Below are 23,061 nucleotides of genomic sequence, written 5' to 3' on the forward strand. Positions count from 1 at the left end.
GCCGCACTTGTCTCATGCCAGCTCTGGGGCGTCGGATTCCCGTCGCATTCATGAGGCGGGTCTAAGGTCCGGTTGTAGGTTTTTACTGGACTAGAGCCGCGATTAAATGGCCTCGCGTTGAATGTGATTGGCCGCCTACCAGGAAGTCGGTCTCCGGTGCTGAAGCCGTTCCGCTGCCCTTTCTGCTCCGACTGTTTCATTCCCACCGTGGACTGTGAGTGCGGCTGGAGAGGAGCGGTGCGATGATAAAAGCCGCATATGCGGTAAGCTACACACCTACCAGGGAGGAAAATACCCGAGAAACAGCCTCGCCCCGCTTCTTCTCTCCGCGACGCCTTATTCACGACCGAGAACCGAGCCCGAAGGTGAGAGATTTACAGTACTTTAATCCATCTCGCCGGAAACAATTTAATATCCCGAACGTGTCATATCTAGGTGTCACCGGCTAACCGCGCTAGTTTGCTCCAAACGCTGCTATAAAATAATAATTAAAGCGTTGGTACAGACAGGGGCGCCGCTAATGGTATGATCTGCATACGTCTTTCAAGATAATCTTACATGTTGTTGGCCTGGACTGTCTAATGGTCGGTTTGTGAATGGTTTCCACCCAGAGTCAGTCGATAGCAGCCCCGCTTCACCTTTGTGCCGGCCGCCACATCTACCTATGATTCCCGGTGGAAACGACTCGGTTCGCCGGCCGCCACATCCATCCGTGCGCGTTTGACAATTAAAGGCGTGTTTGATCTGGAAGGTGTGGTGGCCAGTTTCTGTGCCAAAGGATAAAACATCGTGGCTTCTGTTCTTCGTTCCCGCATAATCAACTAATCACCTATTTATTCCATTAGTCATGTGTCTGACTCTCCACCCATTTATAGCGCACGCACGCTCCCGCACATTAATAAGACAGATAGGGCTGACGTAGATAGATCACCAGACCCCCCGCAGTGAATGACCTCAGCTGTAGCTGCATGCATTGTCTGCGGGCTGCAGGCCGTGTTCCCGGTGTTGCTATGGTGGAGGGGAACAGTGAGGTTTGGGAACTCCAGCTGCTGCAGTGTAATGCGACAACCTGTCAGGGCTCAGTGTGTCTGTGTGGGTCTGTGTGTGTGAGTCTGTGTGTGTGTGTGTGTGTTTTCTTTAACGGACCAATTGGCTCTGATTGCCACCAGCAGCATCTTTGTGGTCTTCAGCATAAATCCTCTGTTTGAGCTGGAAAAATGTGATTCTTCAGCCTTAGAAGATGAAACCTGTGTTTTAAATGTCTGTCTTTAGTGCCAGTACATTGTGGAGCCAAACTGCTCGTACGTGCATACAGGTCGGACTTTTAAAGCACATATCGGCCTCACTGACTCATTACGGTGGATGTTGATTCATTAGTTATTCACACATTTCTTTTTTGACAGGGAATTTCTCAATTAAATTAATCTACTTAAAAAGGGGAAACAAATGTCCCATTTAAAAAAGTGCTTATTCGGCGAAGACAAGTCATTCATGGCATTGTGTCATCTATTTTCATATGGAGAAACGCATATTTCCCTACTGAGTGGCAGGGTGTGTCTCATTCCACCCACAGTTGTAATGGAGTGACAGGAATGGGTAAGGTGGGGTTAGGGACCAGGTTTTTGCATTAACAGAAGCAGCAGACAAAAAAACAACAACTAAGGCTGTGATGCGTTGCAGGAATCAGGCCAGATCACATACCTGTTGAGACATGGAGACGCCTAACACTCAGTATACACAGAGAGGCCGACACAATAGCTCAGCTGTCAGGTGGAAGGTGACGTTTGTACTGACTTTTCTTAGTGACTTCATAAAAGGCGTGTGTGTCGACTCTATAAAACCCCAAATTGATCATCATAATAAATGTGGAACCCTGTTTAAGAGCCAGAGCTTCAGTCAGCCAGTAAATCTGTCATCATAGAGAATTACCAGGTTCGAGGGTGTCGCTCCTCTGATCTAGGACTTTCCTGTGAACCTCAGTGGACGTTTCCCCCCTCTAAGAGAACTTTTCAGGCACAGTCACTCCAGCGGTTTCATGCTTGTCAAAACAAATCTCCGAACATCATGCGGCAGCGCCAGAGCTGATTGGAGTTTGGCTCCGTCATCCAGAGGAGAAACCACGTTTATCTGCTGTCACCACGTCTTACTCAGGAATGCAAAGGAGCGCTTTAGCATGGCTGCGTCCAGTGGCCTGTGCCACTCCAGTTTCTCTCAGCTGAGCTGGCGCGCTGGAATATTCCTCCCTCCCTTTTCCTTCATCCCCGGAATGTCGTGTCAGTTTACTCAATCAAACGATGCGCCTTGCTCTTCCTCCACCCTCCATCTCTCTGTCCTCCCCCTCCACCCCTCTCCGGTCTCTTCTTGAGTTGCTGTGTCGTTAATATAGGCCATCCCTGACCCGTTACTCTGCCTCCACGCTAACGCCGGTCTCCCCTCACGTGCGTGCACCCTGCACGCGATCAGTTTGTCCGTCCATCATTTTTCTCCCTCATCTGCAGCGCTCTACTTTTGATTCTCGTCCAAGACGAAGCTTCTGATTGAAAAGTCCGGGCTAATTCCTGCGTCCGATGTCTGCCTGTGTCTCCTTTTGCCAGCAGAACCATGTCCAAGGCCACAGGGGGCGGTGCCAACGATGTCACCCGCTTCCTGTATTCGGGGGTGGGACCCGGTTCGCCCGCCTCCAATTCGTCGTTCTCCGCCGCCAGCCAGGCCGACTGGGCAGCAAAGAGGCTGGTGTGGGTGCCCTCAGAGAAGCACGGCTTTGAGGTGAGCCAGCAGGAGCCGCTCACATGCCAAACGCCCTCTGTTTCTGACAAGCAATCACATCCAATTAAGCTAGTTTAACGGGCTTTAACGAGCCCTTTTTTACAACCTGTCCTCACATTCCATTTTACATTATCTAGGTGTAAACTCAGGTAAATAATTAGCTCCGAATGCATGTCTTTGACTGAAGGTGTGTAAAATAGGTGAGGCAAAGCTGTACATCTCTGTATGTACACATACTCTGTATGATTTTCCTGTTCCTTCCAGTTTCTCCCGTCCCATGGCCTATAGCTTCTGTCACATTTAAGCCTTATGACTGGTTGTTATTGTATGATGTGCCATATTTCTGAGTCTTTCTCTCTCTGCTGCTGGCTGCATGGCGACCTCGGGACACAACAAGGCTCTGTTTCATCCCTCATATGCTAAAGAAGCAGCTGAGAGACACTGACTTCATTTTACACTCATGATCTGAGAATGACTGGACACATTCAGAGAGTCTCGTTTTATGAGCTTGCTGTCCACTCTGTGACTAATGTATTCACACGCTCAGGAAAACACACATATTTTGAATGTTTTACAAAGCACCAACAATAAAGCAGAGTCATGTGACTTGGTCCTGTACTTCCTGTCTGAAAAGCATGAGACCACTCGTGGGACAAGTCTCTCCTTCTCCTCTTGTCTGTGTTCCATATCCATCTATTTTTAGCTGCTGCCAAGTACAATGACCACACACAGTCTGACGCTCACAGAAAGTGAGTCTGAAAAAACATATTTTTAAGTCTTTTCTGAAGGTGTGTGAGTATTTGATTTGAGAGCTGCAGAAGCAAAGCATTGCTTTTTCTCAGCATTATCACCTAACGCTTAAGTTAATTTGATTCAGATCCGTTTATATTGCCTCTGTTATACAGCATAACGGAAGCTTAATATTTAACTTTGACAGAGCTGTAGAATAACTTTCGTTTTACTCACAATTAGGAAGTTGCATCCTTGAAGGTGGAAAACCTGTAACAAGCTGCGTAATAGTCATTGCAATTGCACTGAATACATTTTAGGAGCTCTGTTGCTAATTTTTTGTAAAACCCAGTTGGTTTTTTGGGATGCGTAATACGGATGCTGGTGCTGGAATCATCCGTGTCGATGTTTACTGCAGGATTTCACCAAAGCATTTTCTGATGCACTGCCCCCATCTCTCGGCCTGTCTTAATCCATCCTCATCCTCCTTCTGCCCCCAGTCGGCCAGTATCCGGGAGGAGCGCGGCGATGAGGTGGAGGTTGAGCTGACAGACAGCCAGAGGCGCGTCACATTGTCCAGGGAGGAGGTGCAGAGGATGAACCCCCCACGCTTCAGTAAAGTGGAAGACATGGCTGACCTCACCTGCCTGAACGAGGCCTCGGTGCTGCACAACCTGAGAGAGAGATACTACTCCGGCTTGATCTATGTGAGGCTTCCCAACAGAAAGAGAGCAGTTTGCACACATAGTCAGTGGGAGAGACTCACCGATGTCCACATGCGTGCAAGTTCAGACTGTAGTGCTGTTTGCATGAACATGTTAGCAGTTTGCTTCTCTGGCGTGTCCTTGTAATAGACACAGGGTGATAAGAGTGAGGACTCAGTTTACCTTGGTGTGTGTGTGTGTGTTTAGTGGTAGTTGGAAGCATCTCCATTTACTTTAGAAGAAAACGTGAGCAGCCTTAGATCGCCAGGACTGACATGTAATAAGCATGTTGCACACGATTATTATTAAGTGTTTAACTTGGTATTTAAACCATAGTGAGTCTTAGTAATCGGCTGCTGTTGATGTTGAGAGTGAGTTCTCTTCTGCATACGTGCAAATCAAAAATCAGCGTAACTGACGGCTCACTGAAAGTTCAGTTAAGTGTCTTTCGTGAGCTGCTTTAAGAGATTTAGTTCTAAATCGGAGTAAAGCCGCCAACATTTACAGTGTGCGTGACTGAAATTGAAACCCACAGTTTTATGTTCACGTAGATGATAAGAACAAGGATATCGATGAGAATTAATGGACTTACCTTTATCATATTCTCATGCGTTTACTATCAAATATAACCCTCTGTTGTGTACAATTTCCCAGACGTATTCGGGGCTGTTCTGCGTGGTAGTGAACCCTTACAAGAACCTGCCCGTCTACACAGAGTCCATCGTGGAGATGTACAGGGGCAAGAAACGCCACGAAATGCCCCCTCACATCTACGCCATATCAGAAGCTGCCTATCGGAGCATGTTGCAAGGTACTCTCCACTATCTCTGACCTCTTACCCATAGCTGAGCCTGACACTAGAGCTCGCCCATACATCTGCTATCAGCGACTGGCCTGGAAAACAGCGCTGCCCCCCCCCTGTGTCACTGTGATCTTTGTCCAGTCAGTCAGCCCTCTGCGGACTTCTTGTAAGGGTGTGGTGCTCTCTCAAACCGTGGTTGATGATCAAATGCCTTAAAAGTGAAAACAGCCTAGTTGATGCAACAAGGATTTATGGTTGTGACACTCCCTAAAAGTTTGCGGGGTATTTCGTAATTACGGAGCGCTGCGATGATTTGTACCATCGTAAAATTAACAATGCGGGCCGGCATTTTTGCATCCTGTCGACTTCGTGAGACAAAACACACAAGAATTCTTAGCATTTTAAAGCGGTTAATGGTGGCTTGGGCAGCGGCTCCGCCTCGGGGTGTTTTCCTGACACAAATAGAAACGGAGCCACCCCACACCCATCTCTGAGGACGTTATACAGGTAGGGGTGGTACCACACTGAATGAACTCGTAGGACCAGAATGAATTCTTTTAGTGTGAGCATGTGGGAGTTTTTAAAATGTGAATGAAACTAATTGACACACATCGGACACCTGTGTCAAGTGGCTTGACGGGCCAGAGAGACCGGTTTAGCTGGTCATCTGTGCTAAGCAGTGGCTGACGTCCGTCACACGGCCGGCGAAAGATCAACCGCAATCGTCCTCCTGAGGCATCTGTCCCTTTTTTGGGTTGTGACACAGTGTAACACAAGCCAGACGGGGTCAGAAGAAGCTGCACTCACACACACGTGTGAACGTCAGCGTGTTATTTTGAGGCGCGTCATATTTAGCGTCAACGTTTAAAGAGAGTTGTGATCTCGCAAAAACACGTCCAGTGCAATCAGTCACTTATTTGTTGTTTCATGTTTTTCCACAGACAGGGAGGATCAGGCCATCCTCTGCACGTGAGTATCTTATTTTAGGATGTGTGTTTGGTGTGCGTTGAGGCTGGTCCCCATAATACAGAACGATTTCGCGCTCTCCTCGTTTGTCTGTCGCACTTTATTTTCACTTATTTGTTGCGTATTCGGCTTATTGTTTCCATACAGATATATTTTGAAAGCGCAGGTCCCTTCTGCACAGTTGAAACTAATCGTAAAGATGGGATATTTTTATTTTGCGAATTTAGAGGATATTTTATTTTCTCTTCGTGCCCCACTTCCTGTCGGATAATGTGTTGGGCTTAGGGCTGCCCCCTGTCGACCAATGGGACATTCTTATGTTGCTGTGTCACTGTTGCCACGAGAATGACCAACTAAATGTCAGTGTTGCTAAGATACCCCTGTGACGTGGCTGATGCACGACACAAGCCAGACATTATCTATGTGGCATAAAAAGAACAAGTGGTCACAGAAGTGTAGAAAACACTGGGAAAATAAACAGGAATGGCAGGAAAACCGTGGAAATAATCCATCCAAAGCCATCTGCCAACCCAATGTCTCCATGAGTCAAAAGGAGTGACTGAGGTTGAGCAGCCCGGGTCCACGGAGGAACGAGAGGCTTCAGCATCTCCAGAAGCTGATAGAGCACGGTTGATTTTATTAGGCTCAAATCTGGTGGACAGGGGAGGTAAGCTGGAAGCAAAGCTACGTTTAGTCACATGTAGTTCACTGCTCGCCACTCATGACCTATCTGTAGGCTACTCTGAAGTTCATCATATTTAAGTTCACTCTAACAGTAAACGTTCGTATTTGTTCGGAGGACTTTGGAGTCAGAACAGTGCACATCGTGTTGGAGCCCAGACGGAACATCAATGCTCCTGGTGTGTTGCAGGGCTCAGGATACATCAGTGATGTTCTTTGTGGGTCTTTTTGAACACTTCATACACAGGATTAGGGTACAAACTCCAAGAAGTGCCTCACGAATGTGACGTCTTGTCTTGTTTGTTACCGCCGTCCGTCCGTCTCGCCTGTCATCGCGTCTTCCTGCCAGACTCTTCCTGTCATTGTCACGGATTTGCCATTTTAAGCCCATCCGGATCATTTGGGACGAGGCATCTTATTCTTTTAGATCCTCTTCAGCATCTATTTTTACTCAAATCTCTTTGTTCTTCTCTAAAAGTAACAATGCAGACACCCGCCGTCTGTACCCGCTCTATATATGCACCTGCATCATAAATGTATGTTTAGACACTCCCTGCGCGCTTCCTGCTGAATTCGTTCATGTAAATGAAGTTCAGAATAGAGATTGGGATTTGCATTTTTGGGTCTCTTTCTGTGTTTCCCAGAGGCGAGTCTGGGGCTGGAAAAACAGAAAACACAAAGAAAGTCATCCAGTATTTGGCTCATGTTGCCTCCTCCCACAAGGGCAGCACTCTTGGCAGGAACAAGGACGCCATACAGGTATGTGACACCAAACACACACAGACATTAGGGAGCAATCAGTCCCCTAACCTAAAAAGGAAGCGCCGTCCTTTCACTCAAACCCCCTTTTGCCGTGACTTTCCTGCGGTTCTGTACTCGGCGTCTCTTTGCTAAACAACCCTCGAAACGTTGATTTACACCGACCCGATGGGTTCAGTCCTACCGCTATTGAGGTGTGCTTTGGTTTCACCAGTTCTTTCCTGCGTTTTCTCTCTGTTTGTCTTCACCTTCCTTCCTGCCTGCACTTGTTCCCCCCCCATTCTCTCCCCTCGCCTCTCCCTTTAGATGGATGGCTCTAGGTCTCTAACGAGGGGCAGCACTTTGGCAAACAGGGTGAGTTCGCTCCATCCTGATGGTTTGGACTGCGCTTTCCTCCTGTCCTATTTCCTGTTTACTGAACCCAGCGATGGTGCTGATTAACCATCAGAGTAGCGTCGTCTCCAGCTGAAACACTGATGCAGCTCCTCATCACACTCATGTTCTGTCATACTATATTTGACTTTGTAATTTTGTGTTTTTCTTGTGTTTGTTGTTATTTTTTGTCTAAACTGTCCTTTTTTTTGTTCATTCCATGTCTGTGCATCCATCTGTTCCACTGTTTAACTTTTTATTTTCCACATCTCATCAGCATATGCAGTTTGTGAGTATGAAATTATTGAGTTAATTTGGGTTTTTATTTTAACCTTTCATTGACTTTAGAAATGCCTCAGTTTGTTTCCTCACCTGTAGAAGTTTTTATGCTGAAGAGGTGGAAAACCTCCTCAGAAGCATTCACCTTGCCCTGTGCGTGAGCATTAGTTTGTGTGTGTGTTTTCCATCAGTTTTTGCCAGTTTGTACAGTATATTCTCTACCTAAAGCTTCAGCATCACACTACTAATGACCTGTTAACAAACAGCTGGATTCTTAAGAACTGCCTAATTAGCCATAATATGTAATGTTTGCAGCTTCTGACTCTCCTCCTTGTAAAACTGGTCCTGATTTGGCTCTTTTCAACTGGTTTATTCTCTTAAAGGCACCATTTGCCATCAGATATGAATTATACACCCATCACACCGTAGCATGGTGCTCCTACGGTCACTGCTGTAGGTACAGTACCTACTGTAGATATTTAAGCTACAGCTGCTAATCTAGTACAGCTCTGCTCCACGAGGTCAAAAGGGCATTTTTGATCAATTTTACTGAGGCTGTAAACTTTGTAATTCTGTGAAACTCACTCAAATCTCACATTTGTCAGGGCGAACTGGAGAAACAGCTGCTGCAGGCCAACCCCATACTGGAGGCCTTTGGCAACGCCAAGACCGTCAAGAACGACAACTCCTCCAGATTTGTATGAACAGACACCATCATCCCACCATCTCCACGGTGACCATATTCATAAAATGTGTTTCTTATTCCTCAGGGTAAATTCATCCGCATCAATTTTGACGTGGCGGGGTACATCGTCGGTGCCAACATCGAGACCTGTATCCTTTTACATCGCCTCAACACACCCACAACATTTATTTACTCTCCATTTGTGGACAGAATCAAACGCCTTTATTTTGACCCTTTTGGTTGGTTGTAACGTCGAGATGTGACAAAGGTGAGAAACAGACCCAGACCCAGACCCGGGATTACAAGTTTTATCCATAAAAGGCCATGACTCTGAAAAAAACAGACCTCCTTGAAAAGTCCCGAGCCATCCGGCAGGCCAAAGATGAGCGGACGTTTCACGTCTTCTACCAGATGTTGTGTGGAACGTCTGAGGAGTTGAAGGGTGCGACAGTAAAATCACAGTTAATGTAGTTCATTCTAAACTGTAACAACTAAATGTTGTTTTTTTTGTCTTTTGGTTTTTAGAGGAGCTGCTCTTAGGAAGTGTTGATGAGTATCGCTTTCTCACCTGTGGGTCCATCCCTGTTCCTGGTCAGAGCGATTCAGAGAACTTCACCCAGACCATGGACTCCATGGCAATCATGGGCTTCACGCCAGAAGAGAACATATGTAAACGAAGCACAGAGGGGCTCATTCTTCTGTGCGCACAGCCCACCCTGATGCATGTTTCCCTCTCTTTCTCGGCAGCCATGCTTAAAGTGATCTCTGCTGTGCTCCAGTTTGGGAACATTTCCTTTATGAAGGAGAAGCACCACGACCAGGCGTCCATGCCTGATAACACAGCTGCTCAGAAACTGTGCCATCTGCTCGGCATCAACGTGCTGGAGTTCACCCGCGCCATCCTCACTCCCAGGATTAAAGTGGGTCGAGAGTATGTGCAGAAGGCCCAGACCAAAGAGCAGGTACGGTTTTAAGGCATCAGGCCGTGTGGGTTTCTGCAGACAGTTTTTATGGACTGCGCGTCCTTTCCTGTAGGCTGACTTTGCCGTTGAGGCGCTGGCCAAGGCCACATACGAGCGTCTGTTCCGATGGCTGGTTCACAGGATCAACAGAGCTCTGGACCGCAGACAAAGACAAGGAGCCTCCTTCATTGGAATCCTGGATATCGCTGGGTTTGAAATCTTCCAGGTTGGTTCCTGCGATGGTAGCGCTGCAGAAAGGGATGCATGAAAACATTATTATATTACAACAGGTATATTAAAGTTCAAGAAGATCCCAAATTATCAGGAGAGATTTTTCTCAATTTTTATTAAATATAAGACATTTCAAACACTTTCAGGTTAAATGATTTTGATTTCAGCAATAAGTAAACTAGATTCATACATGTGAAATCTAGGATTTAAAGAGACCTAAATCTACTAAAATCCCTGCTTTTCTCTCCTTCCAGTTAAACTCTTTTGAGCAGCTGTGCATCAACTACACCAACGAGAAGCTGCAGCAGCTCTTCAACCACACCATGTTCATCCTGGAGCAGGAGGAGTACCAGCGGGAGGGAATCGAGTGGAATTTTATTGACTTTGGCCTGGATTTGCAGCCCTGCATTGACCTCATTGAAAAATCCGTATGTTAAAAAAAAGTTTTAATTTTCCATCTTTCATTTTTTTACAAAGACCAAAAATATTTACGCTGCATGATGTATAAAGCAATGAATGAGAAATGTGCACAACAGTCTCAGCTCTCCTATTCCCCATCAGGCTCACCCCCCTGGTGTTCTGGCCCTGCTGGACGAGGAGTGCTGGTTTCCCCGGGCAACAGACCGCTCATTTGTAGAGAAGCTCTCTGCGGAACAAGGCAGCCATCCAAAGTTCTTCCGATCAAAGCAGCCACGCGGGGAAGTAGATTTCTCTATCATCCACTATGCTGGCAAGGTGTGCGCTCACTTTCAGCTCTCTGTCCGTCTCACCGGCAACAGTTTGTAAAAATGTCCTCCGTCCCGTCCCACAGGTGGATTATAAGGCAGACGACTGGCTGGTGAAGAACATGGATCCACTGAACGATAACGTGGCTTCTCTTCTCCACCAGTCATCTGATCATTTTGTTTCAGAACTTTGGAAGGAAGGTAGGTCTGATTTTAATCTGATTGAACTCTCCGAAACACTTTAATAATCATTTCAACCCGATAAGGAGAAATTTCATCACACCTGCGTGTGTTTCTAACAAGATTCCAGCCGTTTAAATAAAAAAACGTCAGCTGGAACAAGTACTAACTGGTTCTCTCTCTCTTCTCTTTCTCCGTCACTCTGTTACACTCTCTCCGTGTCTCTTCTTGTTCTCTCCTCTGTTTGCTTGCTCTGCTCACTCTATCCCTCTGTGCCTTTTTTCCTGCCTCTCCGCTAATTTGGTACTTACCTCTCCTCATCTGCACCGCCCTCCTTCCTGCCTCAGATATTCAAACGCTTCCTCGCGTCTACTTCTTTGACTCCTATGCCACGCTACAGGCCAGTGGCTCCGACAGTAGGTGTCTCCTCCTCAGAGTGTCCCACTGAGTGCTACGTCTTCACTAATACACTAGCTTTACAACACAAGCGACCACTGTCCACAATGATGTTTTTAGCCTTGAGAAATCTGCTCTCTGAAAGTGGAGACAGCAAGAAGACAGCAAATGTCTCCATTTTCAGGTTCCAAAAAACTAAAGATGAGTGTGGGCATCAAGTATGAAGGTATTAGTGTTGACAAAGCTTGAAGTTCTTGTCTCCCATCTCGACTGATATTGTCAGTTTTGTTGTGTCTTCCTAGTTTTTTTTATTATGTCTGCTGTTTTTGTGTGGCTTTTTATTCCCTGTGAGTCATTCTTCATGCTTTAAATGTTGCTGCTGTGCTCCAACTTGCGTGTTTTACCACATTTGCACTGGTACTCAGCATTGTGCTTGTGTAACAGCGACATTCTTTCCTGCTACAGGAATCTCTCCCTTATTTTTAATAGAATCAGGCTTCTAATGGTAGCAGCATGCTTTAGATTTCAAAACTTCGGGGTCACATCAGAGTTGTGGTGCACAATAGTGCCTTATGAGATGAAAACCAGGCAGGCTTCTAGAGAGGCTAGGTATTGATATACACTCACAATATTTGAATAGCAATCTGAACATCAGTGCTAGGTAACGGCCCAATTACAGTATGTGAAGATCTTGTATATGTGTTCCACCTTAGGTCAAATCTTCAGGCTGTCGCTCTGATCCGATATAATACTTAATATATTATCAGATGGATTTCCTGGCCGCAGAAAGCAGATTTACTAGATAACGTTCTCTGATTATGTCACCCCAGAGTTTGTTGACTTTTGTGCGTGGGAATAAATCCGTGCTTGATCATTTTAGAGAGACGGGCAGCGAACTAGCCCTGTAGTCCTGCCTGTTCAGACACGTTCAAGCTTTGTCTGCAAGGATCTTGCACACCTCCATTGTAGTTGGTCTCTTTGTGTATCTCTTGCCGGTTCCTATAAACGCCAAGTCTACTGTACGCCATCTGGTAGTATCTGTTCAGAGACTTGAGAGCAGATGTGAGGCAATAGTGCTCTGACAGGAGCGGAGAGCGAATGCTGACCTGACCCTCCGTTTCCTCCAGTGGACAGGATTGTGGGTCTGGACCAGGTGTCATCAGGAGACAGCAGCGGGCCGGTCACATTCGGAGCAGGAGGTCTGAAGACAAAGAAGGGAATGTTCAGAACTGTCGGACAACTTTACAAGGAGTCTCTCACCAAACTGATGGCCACACTGAGGAACACCAACCCCAACTTCCTCCGCTGCATAATCCCGAACCACGAGAAGCGGGTAGATGAGCCAAAAGATACAATTATGGAAACATTTCCCTTAAATAGGACATGAATGCAAGACCGGAATAAAGATATCTCTCTGCCATTCATAAAAGTCCATCCTCCTGTTCCCCCCAGGCGGGTAAACTGGCTCCCCATCTGGTTTTGGACCAGCTGAGGTGTAATGGTGTTTTGGAAGGGATCCGTATCTGCCGACAAGGCTTCCCTAACCGCGTCCCCTTCCAAGAATTCAGACAAAGGTGTGCATCCCAGACTGTCAAGAACATCTGCTGTCTCTCTCTGCCTCTTTCTTGCCTTTGATTAGACATTTACTTGATCCTCAGATACGAGATCCTAACTCCCAATGCGATTCCTCGAACCTTCATGGATGGCAAACAAGCATCGGAGCTGATGGTTAGAAGTTCTCCAGAGCTGCAAAATACACACAAAATGTTGGAATCTTTTTTTCCTGAAGTGAGTGTTGTGTCTCTGTTTAGATCAAAGCTTTGGAGCTGGATCACAACCTGTTCAGAGTGGGTCAAAGCAAAGTCTTCTTCCGCGCAGGAGTCCTGGCTCATCTCGAAGAAGAGAGAGATTTAAAGATTACTGACACGATCATACGGTTCCAGAGCATCTCTAGAGGTTACCTCGCCCGCAAGTAAGACTACTATCAAGACATCTTAGCAGAGAGATTAACTGTCATTTGCCATCCTATGGTGGTATTTGATGATCATATTCACCCTAAAATGTTAATGGTGCTATGATTAAGAGGCAAATACCCATAAAGAGTTTTTGTACTTCTCAGAGCCTTTATGAAGAGGCAGCAGCAGCTCAGTGCCCTGAGGGTGATGCAGAGGAACTGTGCTGCCTACCTCAAATTGCGGAACTGGCAATGGTGGCGGCTCTTCACTAAGGTACTGTGTGAAATTCCAATTTCCTATGTAATTGTGTGATTGTTTAAGATAAATCGTCTGCACGTGAAAAGAATGCCTTGTTTAAAGTTTGCCCTTGATCTGTACCTCCCAGGTGAAGCCCCTGCTTCAGGTGACGCGGCAAGATGAGGAGATCCAGGTGAGGGAAAGCCAGCTGCTGAAGGCCAAGGAGAATCTCAACCAAGTAGAGCTGAACTACACAGAGCTGGAGAAGAAGCATGTTCAGGTAAACATGGCCGCCGCCCTGATCCCGCTGCCCCTGCACCCCTCTGCCGTGGCTCATCTCTGGGTTTGTACCGCCGTAGCTGCTGGAGGAGAAGGCGGTGCTGGCGGATCAGCTGCAGACGGAAGCGGAGCTGTTAGCAGAGGCAGAGGACATGAGGGCCAGGCTGGCCAGTCGCAAACAGGAGCTGGAGGAAGTGATCAGTGAGCTGGAGACGCGACTGGAGGAAGAGGAGGAGAGAGGAGTGCAGCTGAACAACGAGAGGAAGAAGATACAGCAGATCGTCCAGGTATTTTAAAACGCCAAGTTTATGTCATGGTAATTCACAATTTGTCACATGTAGAGTAGTTTTACAACATCATGGTTACAGATTAAGTTTATTATGATATAAGGGGAACCAGAACTAAATCTGACTTCACCATAAACTGCTTGATCACATGTAGAGGAAATATATTGAAATACCAACAACTTAAGTTTCTCTGTGATGAAATCTTCGCTCCTCATCAGGACCTGGAGGAGCAATTGGAAGAGGAGGAGAGTGCTCGGCAGCGCCTCCTGCTGGAGAAGGTTACGTTAGACACCAAAGTTAAGAGCCTGGAAACTGACCTGATGAATGCTGTCGAACAAAGGGACCGACTTAGCAAGGTGACATTATTCACGTGCCTGGAAGTCACGTCACAGCATAATATCACACCAAGCCAGAAGAAGAGTGATTCTTATGTATTACAGCTGTGTTCTAATGTATTTCTTGGAGCAGGAGAAGAAAAACTTTGAGGAGCGTCTGAGCGAGGTGACGGATCAACTCACAGAAGAAGAGGAGAAATCCAAAAGTCTGAATAAACTTAAGAACAAGCAAGAGGCCATTATTGCTGACCTAGAGGGTAATTTTCCTAACTTCCCCTTCACCTGACAAGTCACACTGCGTTTCCATGTGCAGCTCCTTTTGAATTTACTTTCTTACTGCACAATTTGCCTTCTCAAATTTGTCTGTTACCAAAAATGTACATACGTCTTAGACTGATTCTGTTTACGGCATCAATAAAAATGATGGACTAATTACCAATCGTTCACAGAGGATCTGCATTTGTATGTATGAAGTGTTGAACTTGCTTATTTGTGCTCAGAACGTCTAAAGCGGGAGGAGCAGAGTCGCCTGGAGCAGGAGAAATGGAAAAGGAAGATGGAGAACGAGGCCGTGGATGCCCAGGACCAGCTGTCAGACCTGGGCATGGTGCTTGCTGATCTGAGGGGCAGTCTGGCTCAGAAGGAGAAGGAAATCACCACATTGCAGGGCCGGTGAGAATCAAGCAGATAGAACACAGATAACAGGCCGTCGCAGATGCCGATAACCCTCGCTGCTCTGTCCCGGTGGGTTCGTCGCAGCTTGGAGGAGGAAGGGGCCCGTCGCGCAGAAGCACAGCGAGCACTCAAGGAGGCTTTGTCCCAGGTGTCCGAACTCAAGGAGGAAGTGGAGAATGAACGCTTGTCAAAAGACAGGGCGGAGAAACAGAAGCGCGACATGAGTGAGGAGCTGGAGGCTTTGAAAACTGAGCTGGAGGACACGCTGGACACGACGGCCGCCCAGCAGGAGCTAAGGTCCGTGACGTCGCGAAAGCTGAAGATCAGAGTGAAAATGGAACGATCGCTGACTATAATCCACGTTTACTGAAACAGGTCTAGAAGGGAGACAGAGCTTCATGATCTCCAGAGGTGTGTTGAGGAAGAGACACGTCGCCATGAGGCGCAGCTGTCAGAGATGAGGCTCAAACACAGTGCTGCCATAGATGGTCTGCAGGAACAGTTGGACAATAGCAAGAGGGTAAGAAACACATTCATTCAGTGGACATTTATATAGTCACCACAGTAAACTGGCCAAGGAATCAAAGAAGAAACACGAAACAGTCACGTGAAGTAAAAAGTCATATATGAAGTTTGACGTAAACAGACTGTCTCGTGTCGTGCCCATTATCAGCGTTATGGATCATATGGGGGACATAAACTACCGGAAGGACGCCTTGACTCAGTCCAGAACCCGTTCTATGATTCTGTGTGCACTCTGTGACCTGGTGTCATTGAGCAACACGCACGTTTTTACTGGGCTGGTTCCCTCCCATCAATGTTTGCTGCTAACTACCTTTAACAGTTCTGATGCTCCACTACATGGCAGCCCTTCCAGGCCTCCAAGGTCCTCACAGGACAGGCAAATCAGCCTTTCCATATCTTCCACCCTGGTCATGAAACAACCTTCAGATTATCCTACAAATTACTGGATGTTCTGCAATTGCTTGTCTTTAATTGAGTTTTATTTGGGCGCTCATCCGTTGTAGGATCTCTATCTGGCTTGTTATGCTCTATTTTACTCTTCTGCCGCTGTCATGTATGATGAGTGCTATGTTGACCAGGTCTCTGTTGAATGAGAGATTCAATTTTAAGGGACTTTGCAGAAAAAATAAGAAATAAATCAAATCCTTCAGGCACGCCAGTCGCTGGAAAAAGCCAAAGCCCTGTTGGAGGAAGAGAGGCAGAACCTGACATCCGAACTGAAGAGCCTGCAGACAGGTCGGATGGAGAGCGAGAGAGGCCGCAAGAGGGCTGAGAGTCAGCTGCAGGAGCTCAGCGCCCGACTGGCTCAGGCCGACAGAGAGAGGGAGGACAGGGAGGAACGGGTGCAGAAGCTGCAGGTGCTGATACATCACAACACAGTTTCATACCCAGAATAAAATCAGGGTTCCCTTCAGAAGGGAATTTTGGTCCGATACCTGTCTTTTGTCGTTTTCGTTAGTCGGAGATCGAGACTGTTTCCAGCAGTTTGTCCTCCTCTGAGACAAAATCCCTTCGCTTCTCCAAAGAGGTCAACAGTCTGGAGAGTCAGCTGAATGATGCCAAGGTAACAAATAAAACACACCCCAAGACTGGGGTTTATATGTTGGAATGAGACACATGTAGGACATTTATAGACGAAAGACAGCAAGTACTGGGGTAACTCTGCGAGAGGTGAGGAGCGTCCACACTCACACTCTCCTCTGTCCTCAGGAATCGCTGCAGGATGAAACCCGTCAAAAGATGACTCTGGCCACTCGGGTGCGAGCGCTGGAGGAGGAGAAGAATGGACTGATGGAAAGGCTTGAAGAAGAGGAGGAGAGAAGCAAAGAGTTGTCTCGGCAGATCCAGACTCTTAGCCAGCAGGTGAGTTAAAGAGAAGTGTCCCTCAAAGCCGTCAGTGGTTCTGGTCCTCAGTGTCTGTGCCGCTGCTTCCCCGCAGCTGGCTGAGCTACGCAAGCAGTCGGAGGAGGTCAACAGTGCCGTGGAGACCGGGGAGGAGATGCGTAGGAAACTCCAGAGAGAGCTGGACAGCGCCGTCGAGAAGGAGCGACAGAAGGAGGAGGAGAAGGAGCGAGTGGAGCGGCAGAGGGAGCGACTGAGGGAGGAGATCGAGGACTTGACGCTCGCCCTGCAGAGGGAGCGGCAGAACTGCGTGGCCCTGGAGAAGAGGCAGAAGAAATTCGACCAGGTCCGAACCTCATCACTTTACTTTCACACTCATGATGTGAGAAATGTGTGTGGATGAATAGAGCTCTGCACCTCCGCCCTCAGTGTTTGGCAGAGGAGAAGGCGGTGAGCACGCGGCTGGCCGAGGACCGAGACCGAGCCGAAGCCGACAGCCGAGAGAAGGAGACCAAATACCTGGCGCTTTCCCGAGCCCTGCAGGTAAAGACAGGACTCTTCACACTGATTTTGGTCGCCATGGTCATGTGAGTAACAGACCCACGGAGAAGAGACAAATGGATTTCCGCAGCTGCATCTTTTCGGTCACTCTTGAGTGAGACTACTTTTGATTAATCAATTGTATAACACTGTCACAATTTGATCCTTAAATTGAATGCATTTCTTAACCATCCTGAGCCTGTTTGTCTTGTGTGTGTAGGATGTCCAGGACCAAAGGGACGAGTTAGAGAGGGTCAACAAGCAGCTCCGCCTGGAAATGGAACAGCTTGTGAACCAGCAGGATGATGTGGGCAAGAATGTAAGACTCCTCAGACGGAGCCTCTTCTCTTATTCATGTCAGACCACAGGCGCTCAGCGTCTCTCCTGTTGGTTCAGGTCCACGAACTGGAGCGGAACTGCCGGACCTTAGAAACAGAAGCTCAGAATCTGCGAGTTCAGACACAGGAGATGGAGGAGGAGCTGTCGGAGGCGGAGAACTCCAGGCTGAGGCTGGAGGTCACCCTGCAGGCGCTGAAGGCTCAGTTCGAGAGGGAGATTAGCACTGCTGAAGAGAAGGGGGAGGAGAAGAGGAGAGCACTGAGCAAACAGGTAGAGAGGGAGCCACAGGTGCCATTTTTAGAACCCTCCCGCTCAGTCAAATTCAATTCCCTTTCAAATCCAAGGTGAGGGAGTTGGAGATCCAGCTGGAGGAAGAGAGGAGTCAGCGCTCTCAGGCCATGTCATCCAGGAAGCAGCTGGATGCAGAGCTGCAGGAATCGGAGGCACAGCTGGAAACAGCCAGCCGGGGAAAAGAAGAGGCCATGAAGCAGCTGCGGCGGCTCCAGGTACGCTGACGCTTCCACACCTCTTCCCTTTACCTCTCAACGGCATTTGCATTAACAACAAAACCACCCGCCGCAGGGCCAAATGAAAGAAATTCTGCGCGAGCTGGACGACACCAAATTGTCCCGCGAGGAGATTATCGCGCAGTCCAAAGACAGCGAGAAGAAGATGCAGACGCTGGAGGCAGAAGTGCTGCACTTGTCTGAGGTTTGTGCTGAAGCAGCAGCGAGGCGACGCTTCTAACCCGGTGGGACCGGTCCTGACTGTCCCCCCACGTCTGTGCAGGAGCTGGCCGTATCCGAGAGGCAGAAGAGACAGGCGCAGCAGGAGAGGGACGAGCTGGCGGACGAGATGGTCAACAGCAGCTCTGGGAAGTACGTATCGCTCAGCCACGGAGGCACTTTTAAAACCGCGCGCGCGTTGGTCGCTGACGATCGCTCGTTACCAGGACGGCGCTGTCTGAGGAGAAGAGGAGGTTGGAGGCGCGCGTTGGCCAGCTGGAGGAGGAGCTGGAGGAGGAGCAGAGCAACTCCGAACTGATGTCAGAGAGGCTACGGAAGAGCGCTCTGCAGGTACGGCAGCCGCGATGGCGCACGTGCGCTGGGACGGCCGAGCCGGCGCGGCGGTGACTGTTGCTGCGTCTGTGGTGCAGATGGAGACTCTGGCGGTGCAGCTGCAGGGAGAGAGAACCTTGGCCCAGAAAGCAGAGGCTGCCCGGGACCAGTTGGAGAAGCAGAACAAGGAGCTGAAGACCCGCCTGACAGATCTGGAGGGAGTGGTGAGGGGCAAACACAAGCTCAGCGTCGCCGCCCTGGAGGCCAAGATTGAGTCAATGGAGGAACAACTGGAGCAGGAAAGACAGTAAGAACTTTACAACTTTACATCCGACGCTTGAGGTTAAAAAGGTGCATCATAAATCCAGAATCATGGATTTGTGCGGCGAGTCGTTGAACTTGTACCGTCTCCATTTCAGGGAACGAGCTATTGCCAACAAACTGGTGCGAAAGGCAGAGAAGAAACTGAAGGAGGCATTGATGCAATCTGAGGACGAGAGACGCCACGCGGACCAGTACAGAGAACAGGTACCCAGCAGGGGGCACACAGGCGCCGCCATGCTAGCGTAACTTAACGGGTCGGCTCTGATTTGTGCCTCGCAGCACCAACGTAGGGCTGTAAATGGTTCTAAAATGAAGCATTAAGCAAGGCTCCATCCAAGATAATCCTAATCCCTCCCCCAAATCTGTGGTCGCTGGGAAGGTGGAATCCATTTGGCCCTCGGACATAAACCCCACATCTGCGGCAGGGTTTTAATCCCACTTTAATCTGACTCTTAATTCCTCCAGTATCACCCTCCCACCTCCCAAAATCAGATTTTACAAACGATATCTGTTCCCTCGTCTTACTCTAAACTGCTCGTGTCTCCCATCACCTCCACCTGCCCCCCCCCCCCCCCCCCCCCCCCCAGCTGGATAAGTCGATGGTGCGTCTGAAGCAGCTGAAGAGGCAGCTGGAGGAGGTGGAGGAGGAGAACTCCCGCTCCAACGCCCAGAGAAGGAAGCTGCAGAGGGAGCTGGAGGAGCTGAGCGACAGCGGCCAGAGCATGACGCGCGAGATCACCACGCTGCGCAACCAGCTCAGGTAACGGCGAGCACGCGCGGCGCAGCGCACGTGCGCGCGTCCACGCCTCACATTCGTGTCGTCTCATCTAAACTATCCGTTAACGATATGATTTGTTTCACTCCCCTTTTTTTTTTGCATGCTTTTGTGTCCATCTAACACGTGCACGTGTGTCTCCATCACCACAACCCTCAGCGTCCCTGACTGGAGGACAGATAAGTAGGTGACGGCGTCTCCGCTGCTTCCTGTTTGCTTCGTTCCCTGCTCGTTTGTTTGTTTGTTTGTTCAGGAATGTGACGCGTATGTGCATTGAAGCGGGAGGTTCGCCCCAAATTTCCACCCGATTTTCCAAACGACCCCCGCCGCCCCTCGTCCGCTTCCCGATTCCGTTTTTTTTTTTCCCACCCGTCAAAATGGCCACAGATTAGCTCGTGTTTGTGCGTCTGGTGGAAAGTTGAGGTGAAGCCGCGTTCGCTGTTTTACTGCTGATCTCCTGTAAAATCACTGTTTGTTGATTTTTATTTTATTTTTTTTGGTTGCCAACTCATTAAACACAAGCAAACATTTCCAAATGTCATATGAATCTGGGGGGGAAAGGTTGTGTTTTAACATCACATGTTATTGACGCTGTCCAAGAATAAATCTTTACCATTTCACACCTCCTGATATTCTTGTGTTCATTCCCACCCAGAGCATTGCATTATGGGTTGTGTGTGGCGAGACAGGTGGACGTCCTCGTGTGGTCGGGGGCTGAAACCGGAGTGACTTTAACCATGACTCTCCTGCAGGCGCGCTCCTCTGCCGCTCTCCATGCGTGGACGCAGAGCTCTGGTCGACGACTTCTCGCTGGAGAACTCGGACTCGGAGGAGCTTCCCGCCTCGCCCACGCCCTCGTCCGGGCTCCCGAGGACCCCGACTCCCTCCTCGGAACACAGCCAGGATCCTGGACAACCAGCCCACAGCGTCAACAACACCGAGTGACGCAACCCTCGACTCCTACACACACACACGCACACACGTGCGCGCCCCTGACAGCCTCGAGCACTCGGCGCTGAAGGAGCAACACAACACACTATCAACACAACACACTATCAACACAACACACTATCAACACAACACACTATCAAAGTACACAAAGCCAGAAATCAGGCGCTAATACGACCTCATCGAAACTGTAAATTTAGAAGGAGAAAAACAAAAGGAAGCTAATGATGTTTTTTGTAACATTAAAAACAAAAGACTGGAATTTTTCTACCGTGTGGATCCGGAGTAGATTTGTGGGAGAGGGTAAATTGTTGTCGTGATCATAGCGGGCAGGAAACTCTTAGAGTAGTTTTAAATCAAAGCCATCTTTAACCCTCGAAGGTTATAAAATCTGAATTCTCAGAGTGTTCAGACAATCTCTCCAAACCACCCGAACGATGACACGCGGAACCTTTTCTTGGGAGGTTTCGTCCGTCCGGTGCAAACAAAAGGTCCGACAGTATTAAGGAAGACAAACGGAGGCCAATTGACTTGATTAACTTTAATATCCGTGTTTTATGACTCCGAAAACACAAAACAAATCAGCCAAACTTGGAGTAACAGTAGAGTAGAAACGTCTCGCTAGAGCAAACCGTAGTTTATAGATAGTTTGTTAACTAAAATATTTGCTTCAGAAAACCTGAATTTGTATCATTTATATCCAAAGTTAAGTTATTGATCTCTGATTATTTGCTGTGGGGGGGCATGTTAAAGTGTTTTTTCAGCGATAATCAGATAAAAACTGGTAAAAGATTGTCATTTATTTCCTTTAAACCCACTGAATAAACCATTAACTGTGTAAATTCCTCAAACAATCCTTTTTGTAACCAAACGGTGGGCGTAGGGATGAGACAAAGGGACATAAAACTGTAGTAGAGTAGCCCTAGAATAGATGATAGACACGCAGATACAGTCGTATTAGTACAACCTGTTACAACAACCTGTTAATTAAAGTCGAGAAGAAAAAGTCGATTTCTTTTCCTTTATATACCACAACTGTGGGTCGCATATGATATGAAGCTCATATAAGCAATGAAATCATCCTAATGTTGGAGCTAAAGTCACATGTAGCCTGACTCTAAAGATGTTGCTCACGTCCGATTAAAGAATGTGCGGGACGTAAATGTGATGTACAAAAATGATCAGTGACACTAATGCTTTCCTGCTTGCTTAGCTTAGCCTAGCTTAGCTTCTGTTAGCACCTGTCTGTGTCCAAACTGAGTAAAATTCCTTCATTTGTGTATTTATGTCTGTGTCAGCAGGCAGTTATTCCACTATTTAGTTGCGCTGGTAGGTGGTTTAACCTGCCACATTAGTCAATTAATGTATTGTTTTGCAGACATTGAGCGATTTTTGTGGCTTGAACACACAAACCTGCCTCCAACATGTGCAAATCTCACCAAGAATGTCACATTTGCTTTAGCTTTCTTTCATATTTTTGCTTTATTCTGTCATTATGCTGCACCTCTAAAGCAGACTGTATCCTACATGAATTGGTTGCCATGGTGGCGCCTGGTTAAATACATGCTAATTGCCCTGCTCCCTCAGATTCATTATATTTGAAAGAAAACGGCGGCTCGAAACCAACCGAAACAGAGTAAAGAAGCATAGACGAGCTTGTAGTAAAGTTCCATGTGTTGAGCTTATTTCCGCCATCCAGAAGCATCAAACCACTGTGTTGAGAACGACTCTGACGACTGGCAACCGGTGTTCAGGACCCTCTTGTAGGGCGTTTGTTTCTTGACTTTAGATCTTATTGTTATTATGTTTTAGCAATATGCAAATATGTTTGCTTGACACTTTTTTTTAAAGATATTGTGTAATTGTTGCACTTTACACATGACTGGAGATAAATGAATCGGGCGAGAATGGTCTCATTAAGAAACCTCAGAATTCCACATCAACAATAACAACAATAACAATAAAACACGGAGACTTTTCTCACTGGAATCTAATTAAGTGCCGGGATGAGAACGACTCTGTTCATCTGTAGCGAGATACGAGGCCCATGTTCTTCTGTTCTCTTCCAAAACCTTTTTGGAAATTTATTTTAATTGTTTTTCTGTGTTTTTGGTTTTTCTTTTGTTCTCGTTGTTCATGATTCTGTAATTAGAAAATATCTGACGGGGGAAAACTTTAATATATGTTTTTGCTTTTGAACCTGCTG

At 47.5% G+C, this 23,061-nt stretch overlaps 1 protein-coding gene and 1 long non-coding RNA gene across 10 annotated transcripts; one reads left to right on the plus strand and one right to left on the minus strand.

Moving 5' to 3' along the window:
- Positions 1 to 135: 135 nt before the first annotated feature.
- On the plus strand, positions 136 to 23,054 carry myh14 (myosin, heavy chain 14, non-muscle). 9 transcript variants are annotated; one of them, XM_057045816.1, is made up of 46 exons: positions 136 to 365; positions 2,598 to 2,766; positions 3,996 to 4,202; positions 4,854 to 5,010; positions 5,943 to 5,970; positions 7,293 to 7,407; positions 7,714 to 7,761; positions 8,057 to 8,068; positions 8,664 to 8,756; positions 8,829 to 8,892; positions 9,087 to 9,185; positions 9,269 to 9,412; positions 9,491 to 9,705; positions 9,779 to 9,931; positions 10,191 to 10,364; positions 10,498 to 10,671; positions 10,748 to 10,862; positions 11,189 to 11,257; positions 12,365 to 12,570; positions 12,690 to 12,811; positions 12,896 to 12,965; positions 13,049 to 13,209; positions 13,357 to 13,465; positions 13,578 to 13,709; positions 13,789 to 13,995; positions 14,214 to 14,351; positions 14,464 to 14,587; positions 14,831 to 15,002; positions 15,090 to 15,302; positions 15,381 to 15,525; positions 16,181 to 16,387; positions 16,489 to 16,593; positions 16,740 to 16,892; positions 16,969 to 17,217; positions 17,301 to 17,414; positions 17,632 to 17,730; positions 17,808 to 18,020; positions 18,095 to 18,256; positions 18,333 to 18,461; positions 18,540 to 18,628; positions 18,703 to 18,826; positions 18,907 to 19,115; positions 19,228 to 19,336; positions 19,720 to 19,892; positions 20,067 to 20,090; positions 20,660 to 23,054. In XM_057045816.1, exons 2-46 carry the CDS (start codon positions 2,602 to 2,604, stop codon positions 20,850 to 20,852), a joined length of 6,183 nt encoding a protein of 2,060 aa, XP_056901796.1. In that variant the 5' UTR covers positions 136 to 365; positions 2,598 to 2,601; the 3' UTR covers positions 20,853 to 23,054. The 9 variants fall into 9 exon arrangements, with proteins under 9 accessions (XP_056901796.1, XP_056901795.1, XP_056901798.1 ...); XM_057045815.1 differs by having other exon boundaries at positions 164 to 365; positions 2,595 to 2,766; XM_057045818.1 differs by lacking the exon at positions 20,067 to 20,090 and having other exon boundaries at positions 164 to 365; positions 2,595 to 2,766.
- Positions 9,038 to 12,448, minus strand: LOC130533071 (uncharacterized). Its single transcript, XR_008952475.1, has 2 exons — positions 12,344 to 12,448; positions 9,038 to 9,953 (listed from the first exon to the last, which is right to left on the minus strand). It is a non-coding gene; the product is annotated as an uncharacterized LOC130533071 (long non-coding RNA).
- Positions 23,055 to 23,061: the final 7 nt, after the last annotated feature.

This window comes from Takifugu flavidus, chromosome 10, assembly GCF_003711565.1.
Source record: "Takifugu flavidus isolate HTHZ2018 chromosome 10, ASM371156v2, whole genome shotgun sequence".
NCBI classification, from domain to species: Eukaryota; Metazoa; Chordata; class Actinopteri; order Tetraodontiformes; family Tetraodontidae; genus Takifugu; species Takifugu flavidus.